The 20,693-nt window shown below is 35.6% G+C and overlaps 1 protein-coding gene across 2 annotated transcripts in view; it reads right to left on the minus strand.

Moving 5' to 3' along the window:
• The window catches only part of LOC121325733 (exocyst complex component 6), a 92,237-nt gene that overhangs the window by 25,351 nt on the left and 46,193 nt on the right, over window positions 1-20,693 (minus strand). The window contains exons 9-19 of one of the 2 annotated variants that reach the window (XM_041268644.1): window positions 18,592-18,675; window positions 18,461-18,507; window positions 18,218-18,338; window positions 16,250-16,321; window positions 15,641-15,738; window positions 14,700-14,805; window positions 14,207-14,316; window positions 9,301-9,412; window positions 6,879-7,013; window positions 5,730-5,909; window positions 4,852-4,881 (exon numbers count right to left, since the gene is read on the minus strand). In XM_041268644.1, the coding sequence (XP_041124578.1) occupies window positions 4,852-4,881; window positions 5,730-5,909; window positions 6,879-7,013; window positions 9,301-9,412; window positions 14,207-14,316; window positions 14,700-14,805; window positions 15,641-15,738; window positions 16,250-16,321; window positions 18,218-18,338; window positions 18,461-18,507; window positions 18,592-18,675 (1,095 nt within the window). The remainder of the gene's footprint in view (window positions 1-4,851; window positions 4,882-5,729; window positions 5,910-6,878; window positions 7,014-9,300; window positions 9,413-14,206; window positions 14,317-14,699; window positions 14,806-15,640; window positions 15,739-16,249; window positions 16,322-18,217; window positions 18,339-18,460; window positions 18,508-18,591; window positions 18,676-20,693) is intronic. The other variant, XM_041268643.1, reaches the window with a different exon arrangement.

The following is a 20,693-nucleotide window of genomic DNA, read 5'->3' on the forward strand; positions in this document are numbered from 1 at the left end:
TTCATCACAGTTGGATAAGCAGTTCTGTAAGTATGATGTATGTATGGGCCCCGCCACTCCATATTGCTGGGCTTACATATCCCCTGCAATGGAGAACAGCCAGGAAAATTGCTTTATTTGAGCAACTTAAGCATTGCTAATCATTTTTAAAACTTGGATAATGTGTTTTTATTTACAGTAATTCTAGCACATCACCACTTAAGAAACTTGATTAGCTTAACAGCATCACTTACTGTGATGAAGACAGAGTATATGCTGTTTTAAGACAATATAGAGTGGATAAAATTGTAAATGATTATTTTACTGATGAAAAAATGAATAATAAAAAGTACCGATACATTAGACATTTTTTATGAATGGAACGGGGGGGGGGGTTAAATAAAGGTATCCTGCCATCTTAATCAAGGCATTGTTTATTAGATTGTAAAAATGATATGGTCATGATTACCAGAACTTAATGTCAAGCCCAAACATATGTACATTTTACATATTTAAACGTATTTGGTTAAATATTTGACATATTTAAACCTAAAAAAAGCTGCTACTGCTCTCACATTTGATTGTAATATCACAATCCAAACACAGCTCTGGGAACTCTGCAGAGTCTTATACCTAGATGAGATTTCAGTATCTATATAAAGAAAAGTGGTGGCAAAACCAAAATTGACAGGAATAGATGAACTGCTGAATAGGAATGCAAGAAACAATGGAAAACCAGCATGCCTAAGAATCACCCAATCTCAATGGTAATTACATTGGGAGACATGCAGCTCTACTCCCCAAGCAGGACAATATCAATATGAAAGGGGAAAGGAAGTAAGAAAGAAAGAAATGGGCCACAGTTCATTTAATTACAGTGTAATAGGTCTCAGATACTTAATGGAAATGTCATTTTAATTTAATGGAACAAGATTTGCATTTTTAGTGTAATGTACTGCTCCGTCAAATCAGCTCCATGCTCTATGTGTTCTGCTACCATAATGTAATAACAGCATAAAGCTGATTAATAGGTTGTCAAGCCAAATTCTAACCTTCAATTTGTTTAAATGCAGACGTATACAGATTCTGATCAAAATACAAGTTGGATTTTCGCCTTACCTCTTAAAATAATGTCTAGGTTGCAGCTAAATCTGGCATGTAGGTATAGTTCGGAAGCAATACAAGATGACATGTCCTGTGCACTGCTGTATTAGGCAATAAATGACACTCGTAATGGGAAGTGTAGAGGTTGTCTGGCTTAAAAGTACACAGTAATTGCTCAATTATTTTTCACCATGTACTGATCTACAGGCTTATTGTGTTAATAAACAGATACAGACTGAAGAGCAGGTGCAGCAGTAGAATAATAACCTGAAACATAACGATTTCCCAAAACAAATGCAGACTACGTGGCACTGAACACACTTTAAATTTTTTATTACAAACCTAAATTAGTGTAATTTATTATGCACCCAACACAAAAAATACCAATCCTTTCTACCCAACACAATAAACACACATATCCAACATAAAGCAGTTTCTGAAATGCACTTCACATAAATCTAACATAAAAAAAACCATGGCAACAAAATACCAGATATATTAGGTTGCACAGATCATTCAATTTTGTGTCTGTAGTTCAGGAATTAACTTGATGCTTGGAGAAGCTAAGAAAATCTGCAGAGACCCTTTTGGTTGCATGGTTTATATAGTCAAAAGATATATGCTATTAAAGATACCAATGGATCCATGGGTTTAAAACTGACAGACATACGACAACTAAACGTTTGCACAGAAAAAAAAAAAAAAAAAAACACTATTCCAGAGTAAAAACATGTCCACATAATTCTTAATGGCTCTTTTACAAAACAACTGTTTATCTAGCTGTGGAACCCTGTGTGTGTAACAATAGCACGCCAATTTCAATAGCGCTGACAAATGTAGTATGGTACGTTTGACTTGTACAACAGAGATGGGAAAAGAAAAAAAAAAAGCAGACTATTTATTGAACCAAGTCAAATATTACCAAATATAAAATCAATGGGAGAAATAAACGTGAATGCTTTTAGAGAATTGTTTATTTGAATTGTATATGCTTAAGAAAGAGTCAGGCTGAAATATTTTATAATTATAAATACATAAGAAAGTTTACAAACGAGACGAGGCCATTCGGCCCATCTTGCTCGTTTGGTTGTTAGTAGCTTATTGATCCCAGAATCTCATCAACCAGCTTCTTGAAGGATCCCAGTATGTCAGCTTCAACATAGTTGTTCTGAATTAGAAAACCACTGGCTTTGTTGTTTTAACAAAAGACTAACTTACTAATGAAAATACAAAACACTTTTACAGCACATTTCTTTGGATTGTCTCGGCTTTCATTTGATACACTACTTGGGGCTAACGTTCAATTATATACAGAGTCCAAGTAAAGAAATAGTGTAGAAGTGACCTCTCCATACACAAAACCACCTGCTAACATGCATCTGCTCTTTACCCCTGATACCAGAATAAGTGAAAAGAAGAAACCCCTTAGTAAACAACTTATATTTCAAAAGAGGATGTGCTGACATACAAAATCCTTTCTAGGAGTACCCAAAAGCTTTTTCAGTTTAAGAACAATTGCAACAAAGATACATTTAGCTCCCAGGAAATTCCTAAAGGGTCAACCATATGCATCCTTTCAGTTCACTTTTTTTGAAGCTGCTTTCTTAATCCACACTAGTTGCTTGAAAAGGAGCTTTCATCATTCAGGGGAATGTCAGTCAATATGATTTATGGACTGCATTCAACAAAGTCAAAGCTTACAGAATGAGAAATATGACTACAATCTGCTAATTTGTTTTGCATTGATCCACTTAAAAGAGTCAAAGACCTGCTGTCAGGCTGAGACCGGCAACACAATTAACCTGCTAGTGACAGATCCATCCATCCTCCCTACCAGGCTGTGCCAATCAAAGAGAGCATGATGTGACATTTGGTGGGATCACTAAGAGAGGCCGTTCTTTGACTAACCTATATGGACTTTTGATTGACATACTTTCAATATAGCTTGTGGAGATGAGTAGCCATTTGCCCACTAGTGCCTTACAGCCAGCTGTGAATTAAGACTTTTCCTGCCAATCACATGAACAATGAACTACAGTAACACCAATACCCGCCCCCCCCCCAGCTACAAGCAGGAGGAAAAAACTAAAAAAACACTAAGAAAATCCACTCCAGGTTACAATTAACCACCAATACAAAACCTAGACCTTGCTGAAACCTTTTATTTATCGATTTATTTTTGTGTTGAAGTTCTCAACATCACACCAAACGCAAGATTGTCCTAATTCATAGAATCCAATGTAACATATGATTAGGGCTTGAAGTTTTCGGGTTTTATTTTTGATCACGATTCTGTTTCCTAATTAAACTCAGAAAAAGCTGTTCATTACAATTTTACTGTCATATCTTGAGTGAGCCTGAGTCTGTTTCACTTAATTTTTTATTTTAAACATATGTGACAGTTACTTTAATTGCTCATCGCTGATCCTAATTGCATTTCATTCTCTCCTAGTTTATCGTTCTGCTTTTGTTATTTTCACTTGTTTAACAGAGTGGTCCTGACAGGTTTTCTTTTCAGCATAAAATACCCAGTACTGATATACTGTACACTGATAGCAAGTCGATCATTTAAAATCTCCTTGCTTTGTAGCAAATAAAAAAAATATCTTAAACCAAGTCTTTAACTAGTAGTTTTCTCTTTATTAGGATGCAGAGCTTAACTACTAAGTAACACTGAAAGGGTAGAGATTTGGAAAATAAAAACCAAAAAGCTCAAGCCCTACATATGATACATTTTTATGGAATAGTCGGCAAGTTAACAGCAGTAGCTCAGGGCTACAAAGCCATACAAATACTATGTTTGCTGAAAAAATGGACTTCCCCTAGCCATTTATTAATTAAAACTGACGTGGCTAGAGCAAAATAAAAAGTGGGGAGACAAAAAAGTTCTTATGACCCATTAGTTTTGTATAAACTCTTCAGCATCTAACCAAGGTTTTAGTGCTATGGAACATGTCTTAACTTGGGCTATCAGATTCCTTTGACTTTTAAGTTTATGTAAGTTGTAGCCCAATTGTGAGACTTAATGGCTGTAGTTAACAGCTTATCCTTTAAACCATTTCAACGTAAGTTTTCCAGTATCTGTCTTGTTATGTATAAAACCACAGTCCACTGCAGTTTCAAAGAGAAAAGGGGGTTTCAGTGAAATATACAAGTAGTCTGAAAACAATTCAAAGCTTTGCTAAACCAGAGATTTCTTCAACTAATACTCAACAGAAAGACAATGCAAATAGTTTGGCATTTGACAGTATACACTGTAAATCAGTTAATTGCACTTAGCATTTCAAAAGCTTACAATGCAATAAAAAAAACAATAAAATAAAATACAAGTCCCATTCTTAGTCAGACACTGTAATGCAAGCCAAATTAAATCATTTCTTCTGACACCACCACCTTCAATACAAGGATAGTAATTATTAAAACCCTAGCTACATAGAATTAAAATGATTCACACACTCATCTCTTTAACACTTTTTGGTGCACAGTATCTCACCTCTGTATTAGATAGCCTGCTGCATGTTGAATATGATTAGCCAAAGTGAACTACTGCTCTAATGAATATGCTGACCTATAACTGTGAAAAACCCTGCTGAATCCTTAACAAAGTGTGTCACTGCTGCACTGACCCACTCTCTGTTTGAACCTGGAATAGACAATAAGCCTGTAGGCAGTTCATAGTATTGAAAGGTGCATGCTTTGTTTGTGTTTTATTTGTTTTTATTTTTTATTTTTTATTTTAATTTTATTTTATTTGTAATAGTTACTTACCGACATTGCTGCATGGTCATTGTTGTTATTCTGAGTTGAACCCAAGCAAGGAAATCAAAAATCAAATGTAAACAGGGAAAGAAAGTACAGCAATAATAAATGGAAAGAAAGGAATTTAAGAACCAAAGACAGATTTTAAGTGCAAGTAAGCCTACATACTACTACCACGCACAATAATTTCAAACAGACAGGGGCTCATTTATCAAGGTTCTTTGCTCTCTTTTGTGAAAGGAAACCACTGTTAATGTTACAAAACTAGTTGTATTACACTTTGTATTTTCCCTTCCATTCACAACAAACGGTACAAATTGAACGTTATGACATAAAGACCTTGATAAACCTGTCTCCTTTGAGCCTAACCGTTATCAAGAAAACCCATCCTGTGGATAAGAACAGGAAGTATTTATTATGATAAGTAACAGAGGTCCATTTTTAAACATAAATATTTTCAAGATTAGGAGGTAGTTAACACTGCTTAATACTTTAAGACTTTCTTTCCTCTGCTTATCTAAGGAGTTACATCTGAAAATAGGATCAGAAGTATAGTGTAATGTAGTCTAAATAGAATAATTGTCTTTTTCCCCTGTTGGGGATTCTTTTAACTGGATTAAATGCCACCTATGCAGTTAATTGAAACACTCTGCTGGCTAGATAGCTTTGGATACCTTCCATTGGAATTAGAAATGGCTCACAGGGAAAACTACTGCTACTGTTGAACTCACTTTTTAATGGCAAACAAAACATTTAAAATCAGGAACAAGTAAAAGAAAGAGCAAGAAATGTTTTAAAGTAAAAGATATCAAGAAAGCTATTAAAAAGCAACAAAAGCAAAACAGGTTAATATTTTTTAGATGACAGTAAAAACTTTATATACTCACAGGCAAGTGTGTGAAAACTTGAAATGTGCTTCTAAGGAAATTTATGAGATCCATTAGATATCCACTTGCTCGTCCATCAGACTCTGACATGGTCCACTCATAGTCAGCTAGCTGAATAAACTCATCAATCTTTTGGTTCAATTTAGTATATATCTCTCCTTCTGCAGCATGCCTGGCATCCTAAATATAATTGGTATTTATTCACTAGTGCAATGTTGTGCATCATAGCAGGCTAAATGCATATTCTATCAAGAAGAAATCAAGATTAGTTGACCTGCCACCAAGCTCTATTACGAGCAGCAGGATGATTTATAATATCTGAATGGCAACCACAAACTCACAAACTCTGATTACAGAACTAATGAATAATAGGTCGTAAAAATTATAATATATATAATATATATATATATATATATATAATATATATATATATATAGTATATATATATATTATATATATATATATTTTAGTAAAATCATATATTTATATTCAGTGTACACAGTTATAGTGTACACTATTTGTAGTCAATCATTATTAAGTCATAATAGGGTAACCAAATGAAAAAGTTATATGTGGTCAATACCAATTGTTTGCGATATTGGTTAAACTGTCATGATCCTCATAAGTTACTTGATGAGGAGCATTTTTAAACATCCTTCAATTATTGAGGCTTTTTAGTAAAAGAAAAATACTGTAGTTTTCACCTAAAACCTAAAAATACAGCTAACTTTGATGCCACACTCCTTATACAGAATGCCATACTTTGTGTGTTGCTGTACAGTCTGGGTGAGCAGGACAATTTGTTATATAACTTTAGGTGAACACAAGAAAGCTTATTTTCTGCAAATGTAAGCGCTTGTCCAAAGGTGAAAACCAAGTCAAGGTAAGTGCTGCAGATCGTACTTGAATACCCAAGTACAAGGCTACTGAATATTAATCTTCCAGCTACAAGATTTCACACACAAATGGAGAATATTGTGGCCCTTCAGTTACGAGTATGGTACTATTATCTAAAATATTAATAGTAATACCAGACCAGAGAAATGTTCGCTTGCAATTGTTCATATTACGTGTAACCTTTACCAGCCGTACCCACTGTTGCACCCAAGAATGTTTCTTAAAGACTTTGGGTGATTGTTCCTTGCATACCTTGAATGTGGAAAGCCCATAAAGTCTTGTAGTGTGTATGGTTTCCGGTGAAACGTTTGTGATGTTTGTTATAAAGTCTTCCAGGTATTTACAGGCTTGCTCCAGGTGTGTTGTGTTTATGATGATCTGTACAAGCTACAAAACATTAAAAAACAACATCCCGTGAATCCCCCCTTCTTCCTTCCAGCCCTGATAGCTGGCTTTAAAGCCAACACCCACAGATTTACTTACAGAGATTAGCTGTATTGCAGGAAATGGCACTTAATGTTAATTGGTATCTGTAATGTGGTAGAAACAAACAATACTGTCAGATTGAAACCGGGAGTTAGAGAGGGGCTGAGATAGATGGGTTTTGTGGAAATGCATATATATATATATATATATATATATATATATATATATATATATATATATATATATATATATATATATATATATATATATATATATACACATACATACACACACACACACACAGTACTGTGCAAATGTTTTAGGCAGGTGTGATGCTGTAAAGTTAGAATGCTTTCAAAAATAGACATGTTAACAGTTTATATTTATCAATTAACAAAATGCAAAGTGAGTGAACAGAAGAAAAATCTACATCAAATCAATATTTAATGTGACCACCCTTTGCCTTCAAAACAGCATAAATTCTTCTAGGTACACTTGCACAAAGTTAGGGATTTTAGTCAGGTGTGTGATTAAACAATTATGCCAAACAGGTGCTAATGATCATCAATTCAATATGTAGGTTGAAATACAATCATTAACTGAAACCGAAACAGCTGTGTAGGAGGAATAAAACTGGATGAGGAACAGCCAAACTCAGCTAACAAGGTGAGGTTGCTGAAGATAGTTTACTGTCAAAAGTCATACACCATGGCAAGACTGAGCACAGCAACAAGACACAAGGTAGTTATACCGCATCAGCAAGGTCTCTCCCAGGCAGAAATTTCAAGGCCGATAGGGGTTTCCAGATGTGCTGTTCACGCTCTTTTGAAGAAGCACAAAGAAACGGGCAACGTTGAGGACCGTAGACGCAGTGGTCGGCCAAGGAAACTTACTGCAGCAGATGAAAGACACATCATGCTTACTTCCCTTCGCAATCGGAAGATGTCCAGCAATGCCATCAGCCCAGAATTGGCAGAAAACAGTGGGACCCTGGTACACCCATCTACTGTCCGGAGAAGTCTGGTAAGAAGTGGACTTCATGGAAGACTTGCGGCCAAAAAGCCATACCTCCGACGTGGAAAAAAGGCCAAGCGACTCAACTATGCACGAAAACACAGGAACTGGGGTGCAGAAAAATGGCAGCAGGTGCTCTGGACTGATGAGTCAAAATTTGAAATATCTGGCTGTAGCAGAAGGCAGTTTGTTCGCCGAAGGGCTGGACAGCGGTACACGCATGAGTGTCTACAGGCAACAGTGAAGCATGGTGGAGGTTCCTTGCAAGTTTGGGCTGCATTTCTGCAAATGAAGTTGGGGATTTGGTCAGAATTAATGGTCTCCTCAATGCTGAGAAGTACAGGCAGATACTTATCCATCATGCAATACCATCAGGGAGGCATCTGATTGGCCCCAAATTTATTCTGCAGTATGACAATGGCCCCAAACATACAGCCAAAGTCATTAAGAAATATCTTCTGCGTAAAGAAGAACAAGGAGTCCAGGAAGTGATGGTATGGCCCCCACAGAGCCCTGATCTCAACATCATTGAGTCTGTCTGGGATTACATGAAGAGAGAGAAGCAACTGAGGCTGCCTAAATCCACAGAAGAACTGTGGTTAGTTCTCCAAGATGTTTGGGCCAACCTACCTGCCGAGTTCTTTCAAAAACTGTGTGCAAGTGTACCTAGAAGACTTGATGCTGTTTTGAAGGCAAAGGGTAGTCACACCAAATACTGATTTGATGTAGAGTTTTCTTCTGTTCACTCACTTTGCATTTTGCAGCTTGCTGACCCATTTGTCTCAGTCTCTTTGCGTCTCATGCCGATGTCTACAGCCACCACGGAGCCTCAGATTTCACAGCATCTTGAGTTCAGCCACAGTTTAATGTTGGCACATTCAATCAAACAATCAACCTGGCTCAGCATGACTGACGTACAGTCCTAGCTGAGTCCTGTTTTTCTTTTTCTGTTATAAAATTAAACACCGGGCTTGTTCTGTTCACAATACTGTATTCACGCAGTGGGTTCCTTCTACGTTTCCAATATAGTTATTAGTCTGTAGTTGTGAATGAATGATTGCTAAACAGATCCAATTCAGAATACCACGATTGAAGTTGTTTTTACTACCCACGTGTTTATCATTTTATGCAAAATTAACAAATAGACATTATTCATCTGGTATCAAGACATTGTGTTGCTTAAATATATATAAACCCTAAGACCTACCACTGCAAATATAAAAGTAAAACATACCTCTGTCAAACCTATATGTGGCTTTTTAATCAGATTTTGCAAACAGCTACTTAAAGTCCTGGTCAACAGAAGATTTGTGGATTTCCGAAGCATGTCATCTATTTCAGTTGAACTGAAAATGAAAATACAAGTAAAATGTAGATAAGGTCTTTACTATTGTGTAAAAACTGTGAATACAAAATACAATATAACAGTTTTCAAAAATATAAAGCATAAACAATAAGCCTAGCAATCAAACAGCACAGCATTGAGTAACTTTTTCATATTCAACGCTACACAGTAATATTTACTTTTCTCTTTTCTCCATCTCACTTTAGAATCTTGCATTCATTCAAACAGATTTCATCAATGACAATTTAAATTCACACACACTAAATATACATTATATGGAATATTTAAAAAGGAATTAAACTGGCTACAATGCACCAGACACTTCACTACTTTAAACAGTTTATTGAATTTCAATATTTGTACTTTAATTCATTCTGACCACCACATAAAAGAAATGTTCTCAATAAAAATAACACTTATCTAAAAACAGTCAGAACATAGTCAATCTTAAGTGGTAAGTGTCCAAAATTCGGAAGAAAGTAATTGTTGCATGGTATATTTTTGTGACACTTGGAGTTACACAGGACTCCTGAAGCCTTACAATGGGCGAAAGCGAGACATTTAGTCATTAGCCAAAGGCACTTTACCGGTAAATGCCCGAAATAAAGCGTCATCATGTTTATTACATACATTTGCTGTTTTGCTTTGTAAATGTTGACATTTCAGACACTTACCGTAACATACATACATATCTTATATATATGTATGTATATACACACACACACACACACACACATATATATATATATATATATATATATATATATATATATATATATATATATATATATATATATATATATATATATATATATATATATATACACACACACACACATACATATATTCTTTAGCATCTCATCGATCAATATGAATTAATCATGCAGTCTTCCAGGAAAATGTATACAGGGAACAATTAATGCCCTTTCAAATAACCCATTAAAAAAGAATCTGATCCGGAGCCATATTCACCAATTATTTACCACTGCCCAAAGCCAAAAAAGAAAATAAGATGTTATGTATATTCACAATAGTTCTCGCTAGTTCTTTAACATGTAATGGTGCAAACTTAGCTTGGTGGTAAATGCTTTGTGAATATGGCCCCATAACTTTAAATGTTAAAGGAGTATGCAGCTTTAAATGTAACTTTCTTTTTTTCTTCGTATTGTCCTTCTATTCTATGATTCTTGTAGCGTTTACTCAAATGCTGGCTATGCTAAAGTGCTTTCACCTGAGTTCAAGAGCTCAAGTAAGAGCCAGGGCCATCTAGTGATCTGCCACTCTGGATGAAGTTTCACTTAGGTTTTTTTTTTTTTTTTTCTGGCAATACACTGCTCTGCACTAGATTGCTTAGATTACAGCTATAGCCAAGTGTTTACCATTACCTGGAATTTTAAGATCGAGACAATTAGAAAAATACATACATACATGTACACACACATAAATAAAACCTGTATTAAACATAAATTTGATATTGTATTTCAGTAGCACAGTATTTGATTTTCAAATGTTACATTTTTCAGTTTTTTCATTAAGTATATGGAAAACTGCAAAGCGGTATGCAATTTAATATGTTAACGTAAAATTATTCAGCAGGTTTCATTCGACTTTATGAAGCAAAATGTGTTTATTCCATAGGGTGATGCAAAATGTTTGGCCAAAACCTGTAGGTAGATTACAGATGTAATCTCCTGTAGTTTTTCTTTGTTTCATCAGGATGCCAACCAGCATATTAAGATTCCATAAGACTTTACTTGAGAGTTACAGTGTTAAGCAAATCTTTTGCCATTAAGAAGGCTTTTTTTATACCAAGTCTTCTTGTATTATGTGCCATGCCAGTGAGGTGGTGTTTTGCTAAAATATGCAACACAAATAGCTTCTATATAGGAAAATTAGTCCAAATTCACTTGCAGCTCACACATGAGAGGAAACTTTTGGCCACAGCTGTACATTATTAGATCTGTTTATGACAGGCAACTAGGCCGTAGAGCAGTTCCTGAACTCCTAGTCAAAGCACCTTAGTACAATAAATAAAAAAAATACATAAAATCACAATGAGTAATTGCAACAAGAACCAGACAGAATGAATGCAAATGTCATAAAAACAAAAAGGGAACAGTACAAATACAACTAAGAAAATGTGATTTGAAGCTACTTGCTCAAATTTAAACTTGTTTAGTTCCGCTTTTAATCTTTATAACGCTGGTTCTCTAGAGGTACAAGTACATTCTTTACGACGTATGCAAAGAGAGCACAACATACACCTATGATACAAAACAGCATTAAGAAGGACATTGTCTTGTCTTGAATTTCCTCTTGGGGGTATTGTGTATTTTTTTTAAATGTATAAGCTGACAGTTCTGTTAGTATTTGCATTATGATGCTGGCGTTTGTTGGTTTTGCAGATAGGAGTGGTGTGTGTGAAATCAGGTGTTTATTGGGGGAGGGGAGGGGCAGCTTTGGTAAACATTTAGATAGGAGGTCAAGAGGATAGTCATTATCAAGTGTAAATTGAACACAGAATCAATTAGGAACGTGTGAAGTAACAGTCATTTGCATTAATTAAAGGGTGGGCCCAGAACCAGGAGGTGTAAAAACCTTCCAGATTTTTTGCTAACAAGACTAAGCTCTAACTGCTCATTTATTTACACGGACGACTTCATTTGTAATGTATATCTTTACCTTGCAAGTAACTTAGTTATATAATGTATTTCATAATTCCAATTTAGTGATTTAAAAAGCAAAAACTGAAATACAAATTTGAACTCCAAAAAGCTTGTTCAAGAAGTAAAGATTTGCAAATTGTTGAAGTTTTCTTTCTTGATAACTTTAAGCATGTTGTGAATGTTCAGTTTTATACCTCTGGGTTCATAAATTATGATAAAATAACAAAACAATCTTTTTATACCCCCATGGTACATATGGTATAAAAAGTCGAAAATAAATATATTTTGGGAATTTACAAAAACATACATTTTTTTAGTTGCACTTTAATACAGACACAGTGGTAATAAATGGCAATAAATAAATAAATAAATAAATCTTGGTTGTGAGGTGACAAATACGACAAAATTACCTGGTTGTAAATGGGTAACACACACAGCAAAGCTGTTTACTGGCAGAACAATTAAATTGAGTAAACAGTATACAGGACAGGTCAGGGCAAAAGTCAGGCACCATAGAAAAAAAAAATATATAAATATGTATTTATTTTTTATTTTTTTCCAGATTGAAAAATGAAGCATTGGTGACACAGTGACTACTGCATTGACTAGATACATCCTTCATGCCTTTTAGGCACTTGAAGTCTGCTGTGGACATCATCCGTCCAAGGACTCTGCAAACAAAAGCTGAATGTGAACTCCAGTCATCCTGCCAACCAGTGGCCTGGCAACAACAGAACGGTGCTCAATTCAACTATCTTGTGCATTGGATGGATAAGTGCTATTTCTCTTACAGTGTTTGGCTTTTGGCTCATCCTCCCACAGAAGAAAGCAAGAGTCCTGAAAATCACCCAGACGGGTGTATGCAGCTAGCCTGCCTGGGAAAGGGTCTGCAGTGCCAAGAACAACAGCACAGAATGAGCCTTATAAAAAAGACACTGCAGAAGCCCTGGAGATTAAAAAGAACAAATACTAGCTGAAGAATTTGGAACGCTGAAGGAAATGGAACCAAACCTTCCAAACAACCAACCAATTCTGATAGCACATGATGGCTTGCTCTACTCCAAAATTTATGACCAAGTGTTACAGACTTGACTTTGAAACGTTTTTTTAAACATAACACAGTATTGAGTGAATTTTTTGGTTTCAGTATTTTAATGTTTTGGATGAGAAGGTAATCAAGGTAAAACTTCTACATATATTCAACACTAGCTGTACATCTTAATAGAATAACATGTTGCTGCTGTGTCCTCTTTGCTAGACTCCAAGTATTTGAAACACACAGGTTCAGTAAAGACTCCATGTTTCCTACTCAACTTGCTCTACAGTGACTGATTGTCACTGCACCTATGGCAGGTAAAGGCTGTCAATTTATATATCAATGTACGGAAGGATATCGTTACAGTGGGGCTAGTATTTCTCCACATACAGTATGTCTATACTACAGGGTATCAGGTGTAGCAAGTATATTGTTAGAAACGTAATCCTCTGCCACGACTAAGTGTAAAATTAGAGCTACCGGTATCATGAATAAGTTAGAGCAGCTTTTTGTGATTATAATTTAAGGGAGGCAAGGTAAGCAGACTTATTGAACTGTAATTAAGAGGGTGTATATGAATGTATAAAACACTTTTGCCTGTAATAAAAACTTTAATTGTTTTGGAATACAGAATTGTTTAAATATCTTTGTATCTATGTGGAGTAGTATCCTCAAACCTGGTAGAAGTTGTGACCTAGTACGAAGGTCATAGATCATGTTTTATTACAGCATGTCAATTAATAAATCACACTGAGAGGAAGTGGTGTGTAATTTAGTAGGTGGGTAAGGTGGGACTGCATTTCTTCAAAGTCTATCAAAAATATAGTACCAGGGTGAAAGGTTGAAAACCAACATATGTTTAAGAACATCCTGAGAAAAACGATAAATCAGATACAATTAGACACTTAATTTACAGTTCAAATTTCTTCTGCAGGTGCAGTCGGCATTGTAAATGGGCTTCCACCTTGATGGGTAAGTGTAAATGTGGCTATAAACTGCACTGTGCTCATTTAAAATAGGTCCCTGCTTGGACATTTTTCTCAAGTTTGTTGCTGTAAAAGGAAAGAAAACGAAATTAATCTTTATTATTTACCTGCGATGAAGTGACTCTGAAAACTTAAGGCTCGCATAAATGAACTCTTTCACTTGAATGTAGACCTGAGGCACTGACTGAGACATTGGAAGTTTCTTTGGGAATTGTTGCTGTAAACAAAGAAATGGAATTGTGATTAAATTACAGAATTAGTTCAAAACTCAATCCCCAAAACCAACATGCTAATAAAAGGTATTACCCACATTATAAAGCATATAATTTATGACAGATAAACTAAACTAGGCAAGGGATTCCAGTTTCGTTTAAATGTCTGCAAAACTAAAGTTTACTTCTTTTTTTCTTACGATTTTACGACTGTTTAAAACAGTGAACATATCTTTCATAATTTTAATTTCCAACCAACTTGCAAGCAATAAATAAAACTCCAAAAATCCTACATTTCAACCAAGTATGTACAGTAACTTTAAGCACAAGCTTTTCCAACCTCTAATCCTGCATGTTCTGAAGGATTTTTAAAACTTGTAGTACAAACCTTTTCAATTTCTGCATCATGGAATGGAAATCTGCTGATGACCGTTTTGTATTCTTCTTCGTTATCTACAGGAATAGGGCTATAGTTGTCTGACTCAGATATTTCCCTGGGGGGAAAAAAAAACAAAAAACAGCAAAACAAAACTGGGCATTACTTCAAAATATGCAATCTGTATAAAGTGAGACACTGAGTAAATCGAATGTGCAGAAACAAAAGTACGAGTGCTCACCTTGTTTTCATACGATACACGATGCAATACTATACACCTGTTTCACGTTAGTATTACATTGAAGCCAGCAAGGTACAATTGAACTAACACACCAATGCATGTTTGTGCCAGAGGCAAGTATTTATAAGAACAATGTTATTACAGTAAAGCAAAATTCATTTAATCTTTTAACAAGATGTTCTCAATAAGACTTTCTTTTCTTTGTTACTCATACAAGAAGTAAAAGGAGTGTGCAGCTAAATGTAAAGTGCTTTTGCTAGGAGATTTTCATCTATGACATTACCATGGCAAGGTATATACAAGGTCAGTCTACATGCAAAGCCTTATTATAATAAGCATCGCCTCTATGCATTCCCAGCTGCCTGTCAATCAGAATCTTTGTGGACTGTTCCACACCAATAGCTTTTATATTAATAAATAGAGCTGAAGATTTGGGGCCATGTTACCCTGGTAACATGGTTTGCTTGACACTGAAGCTCTGCTTGAGTTCTATGCATGAGGGGCCAATGCAAACCTCCCAATAGGGTTGGTAGCTTGGCGTTTGAGGGCTTAAAGTTACACAGAGGTATTACTGGAATGCCTGGCGGGTGGTGCGACCAAAAGTCTCAAAGGTGGTATGACATTTTAAAAGAATGGAGAAAATGGCAAAAGGAACCAGAGAAAGCCTTTTCTTTTTAAAGTTTTTTTTGTTTTTTTTTAAGCAGGCACAAACCTGAAAACACCAGCCCATTTCTTAAGGAGAGTTTCATTATATTGATCCCTTATTTCAAAAAGAAGGTCAAAGAGTCTGTTCACTGGAAACCCGTAGCCCTGGAAAAGATTTCAACATCAGTACATTTTACACAGCATATGCAAAACAGGTTTAAGTCCAAGTGCACTCTTAGTTTCCAAATATCATATAGACCATAATAAATCATGTACGAGAAATCACTTGCATACAGATATCATCCCCATGCATAAACATACAGAGCAATTGTAAACTTTTAAAAAACAAAACAAACAATACTCTTTATATAAGAACTGCCCCTGAGTACAAGATCTTTTTTGTGATTTATAATAAGTTAATGCATTGTGTTCACATAGTCTCTTGTATTAACAGATATCATTTTGCACAGTTTACCAACTCCCCCCCAGCTGACATCAAGTATTTATTTAGTTTTTTTTTAATTGAGATACAATCTGTGCAGTGTACAGTTTTTTTTTTTTTGCAGTAACAAGTACAGAGCCATGTTGTTAAACTATGATTTACCCATCTCAAACAAACACTTATTTACTATTATGATCATGTTTATTTAGTTTTATTAGGTAGCAATGGTTTTACCTGAAGAGTATCTGCAAATACAACAATGAGATTCTTCAGCTCCAGCACAAGATCAGGATCAGTGCAATAGGACTGAGGGGGGTAAACAACATACAACAAGGATATATCTGATTAAATTAAACACAACCTAAAAAAAAAAGATAATTCCTTAGTTACTGCAAATAAAATCCAAGTTCTAGCAGTTATGAGTGCTTTGAAAATGACAGTGACCCTAAATACAGTAGAATTGTATTACTTGTTTTATCCATGATGTGCATTGGTGAATAGAGCTACTGATTATTACATGTGGTGTGGTTTCCCTTTTCTCCAAAAAGCTGAAATTCCTTAAGATAGGATAAACAGCGGGAGACTTTTAAGAGTTTCCGCAGCCCTTGGTCTTATCGTGAAGTGCATTCCCCAGCCTGATGGAAGCATGTTGTAAGCAAGCCCTGGCACAGGACCCACAGGGTTAAAGCCTATTATATCCAACAGAAGTATGCTAGCATTAGCCAGATTAAAACTATAAGACCTGGGTCTTAATGCTGCAGTAAAAAAGAGAAGAAAGCAAGAAAACAACCAATAAATTAAAACTGCTTTTTGTAGGGTTTTAATACATATATATATATCAACAATAAAAAGAAGCAGAGTGACATTTATACAGAGACCCAAAGCTGCCTTGTTACCCCCTACCTTTCTTGGCAACTTGGCAGAGTCCATAAATCACCACTGTGAGCTACACTGAGACATGCAGCAGCAGTCTAATCCTTAGACCACACATGTTACAACAATAACTCTGGATAAGTGTGTTTTGTGCTCTATGCAGAAGCTCTGTTACCATCACGTCCAAACAAGGCAGAAATTGTGCTGGGGCCTGACCCCCCCCAACGCCTCTGCGTGGTCTGTGTGGTTAAAAGGTCGCTTGAAGAGATGTGATAAGTTTGTAATCTCCTTAGGCTAAAACTCTCTACACAGCTTTGACAAACTGCTATACAAAGAACTCAAATAAAGAAGCCCTCAGCATACTTTTTAAAGCAGTCTGAGAAGCAAGCTACCTAGCAAATTACCTGTATTGCATGACATTAAGGATTCTACTTCAAGCTTAAACTGAAAGTTGCACATATTAGACTACTTCAGTCAACATCCTAACACAGGAAGTTTTAAATCCTACTGCAAATTAGCCAGTTCATAGTTCAGACCTCAAACAGAGAGTGAGATTTTAATCTTTTGCATTTATTCCTCAACTGGTCATCAGGGATTTTTGGAAAAGTCCCAGGTCAGTGAAATATACACCGAAATATGTCAAATGTAAAACAATAAGGCAATATGATCTTATTTATTTAAATTATGGAATTTAAGAGATCAAGTCCTATTGGTTTCCAGTGGGGCCGAGCATCTCCCAGAAGATGAACAGCGGAAACGTCTTAACGCTTATAAACTATAAGATCTGCAGTACAATTTCTGCTAATTCAGGCAACTGTACGTTTTTACAAGAAATGCTTTTGAATGATATGATGATGCTACTGTGTTGCTAATACCTTAATTTGGTCTTTTTCTGGTGGAGGTTAGTTTGGAAACAGGGCATTTGGATTGACAATTAGGAACTATTTACTGGTGGTGCTTTCAATGCTGAACTATTCAATCTGATCTAATGAAGAGGTCAGTTGGGACTAATGAGGACAGATTGCAACAACAACAGCAGATTAACTCTGCATATTCTAAACTGCTGGACTAAGACCAGGTTTGGAGGGCCCAGTCAATTGTAAATCACTGAAGGATTATGCAAATAGCCCACGGCTGTGTCTCACAGCCTTATTCCACTGGGAAAAACAAAAGCTTGGCAGGCCTGCTCCCTAATCTAAGTAACTTTTAATTACAAAAAGCCAGAGCAGTGGAGGTGTCATTTTGCAGTTTGACACAAACCCACTGTAAAAAAATAAACACCCACACCCTTTCTTCGAATAAGGCGATTAAAAATGTACCCTTACTTACCGAGTGGGTTCGCAGCACAGCAATTATTTTGGAGAGTGCCATGTTCCAAAGTTCACCAATGTATGCTCTGGTTACCAACCCCTGGGTTGCATGCAAAATGTGATCCTCCACCACAAAAAACCTAAAATAAACAATTCACAAAGAAGTAAAGATTTCCACTTTTCTAACCAAACACAGATGGACGTTTATTGAGAGCTTTGTATGATGTCTGTAGAACTTGACTTTTTTGGTGTGAAAACTTACCCCACAATCTGGTTAAAATACTTTCTATATCCTTCAACAGTTTCATGCTGTAATGAAAAGAAAATAGAAATCAGTTTCTTATGAATGATCGACGTTTTTAAATAATAAAAGTCAGCATACAAACAACTTACCATGCTTGACTGCGGCTGCAAGACTAATCTTGCTTGTTTTCTTCTTTGTTTTCTGTAATAGTTTTCAAATGTTTCTCTGTCACCCTGAAATATATGATGACGCAAAAGAGTTTCACATTTTTCACAAAATAAATTACATTTCAGTGTAAATCTGGCCATTGATTCTGAGGCATTGTAGCTTTAATAGACCAAACAGTAATATTACAGAGCAGCTTGGTTTGTGATCCAAGAAATTGATAGGGAGAAATACAGCTATAGCCAAAAGCTTTGCATCGCATAGAATTTTAGGATCAAGACATAATTTAAAAAAAAATAAATAAATAAATAAATAAAAACACACACAGAGTAGAGTCAATTATCCGATCTTTGGTCAACCGTAGTGTCCAATCAAACAAACGTACTTGTATCACGTAATGAATTACGCGTTTGGTTTTACCCACATAGCTTCTGATGCTAAAATGGCTACGAGACCTATGGACCAGCAGACTAAGGCAAATGAAAGTTACAGAATTATTCAGACCATCAAAATCTTAGACGGAGCATTGTGTGCTTTCAATTGTTGCAGTTAAGCAAATTAAAACAAACAGTCACCTCGTTCTTGATTTTTCTTCTATTTCGTCAGTAAGGGCTGGAGATCCTGTCTATGTTATTGAGCAGCTTAGAACTTTTAATTTATTAATTTCAAGCGCACGTTATTAAAATGCCTTAACAACAAGTATCAAAGTCTAGAAACATTTTACTGAATTGCTAAGGTTTAATGATTCCTCAAGTTCTGCAATGTGTCAAAGTTGTACTGAATTGTATTTTCTGATGATTTTCAAGTTTGGTATATGGTACATTTAATTACAGTATTTCATTACATTAACTGTAAGTGTTAAAGTTTTACTGAATTGCATTAATGTAATGATTTGTAAAGCTTTGTAATTTTGTATGCTTAATGTGATATAATAGGTTATTAGCTATACATCATCAGTAGGTACTTGTGTATGTTAACTTTATTCTATAATTAAAGGTTCAGTAATTGTTATTAATACCTGTTCGATTATCAATACAAAAGATTATGCAAACTAGTATCGGTCCCAATTAGTTTGGATAATTGACTCTTTAGGTCACATTTTTAAATGACAGTTTTTTGTTAAATATATGGAAAACTACAAAGCAGTATGTAATTCAATATGTGTCCATAGCTGTATATGCTCCATCTAACTTTAACCTCACAGCTACTCCACAGAACTTGGCAGCTAGAGGTAGCCACTATAGTTCCATCAACTGATATTGTCCTTCAGTTTGGTCAGAATTCTTTTTCCCCCAGCAGAAGTTTAAAGTGGCCAAATCAATGTATTATTCACCCTGTATTTACAAGCTGGTAATCAATGAACACTCTCTTGATTTCTAACTGTACAATATATCCATAGCTAATTTGTGATATTCTGCAGCATTGAAATGCACTGAATACATATTTCTTTTCAAATTCCCATTCAAATACATTACACATTAATTACTTATACCAAATAATGATGTAATGCATAAAAAAACAAAACTTTTCAAAAGTTTTTCAAAGCACTAAGTTTTAATACCCCTCCCCTCCATGCCAACTGAGATGATCCAGCATAGTGCCCCCTGCAGGGAGAGGAGGGGCAGGTGAAGCCACAGGCAGGATTGTTCCAAAAATCCCCATGTGGTTCGACTGCTCATGCCACCCCCTGATCCACAGTCAGCCCCATGTGGTGGCAAGCAATGCTCAGTTAAGTACAGAAATCTGAGTGACTGCTTGATGCAGGTTTTTAAAATACTCACTCACTTCTGGATCCCAAGGGTCAAACCACTGCCATTGCACGGTGTTAAACATCAAATTCACTCTCTCACACACAATATATTTCCTATCATTGTACAACATTTGGACTTATGCTTTTCTAACTGCTGCCGGTACCCAGAAGCTTGACCGGAATCTCCATTTACAGTGTTCATGGTTTTCATTAATGAAACACCATGCCTGTTCTTTATACTCTAAAAAGCTTAAGTGACATCCTCAAACTGGTGAATGCAACACAATTTGTACGCGAGACGAGTACAGCAGCTTAGCTTTTTTATGTTTTGTTTTC

Source organism: Polyodon spathula, chromosome 13 (genome assembly GCF_017654505.1).
Source record: "Polyodon spathula isolate WHYD16114869_AA chromosome 13, ASM1765450v1, whole genome shotgun sequence".
Taxonomy (NCBI): Eukaryota; Metazoa; Chordata; class Actinopteri; order Acipenseriformes; family Polyodontidae; genus Polyodon; species Polyodon spathula.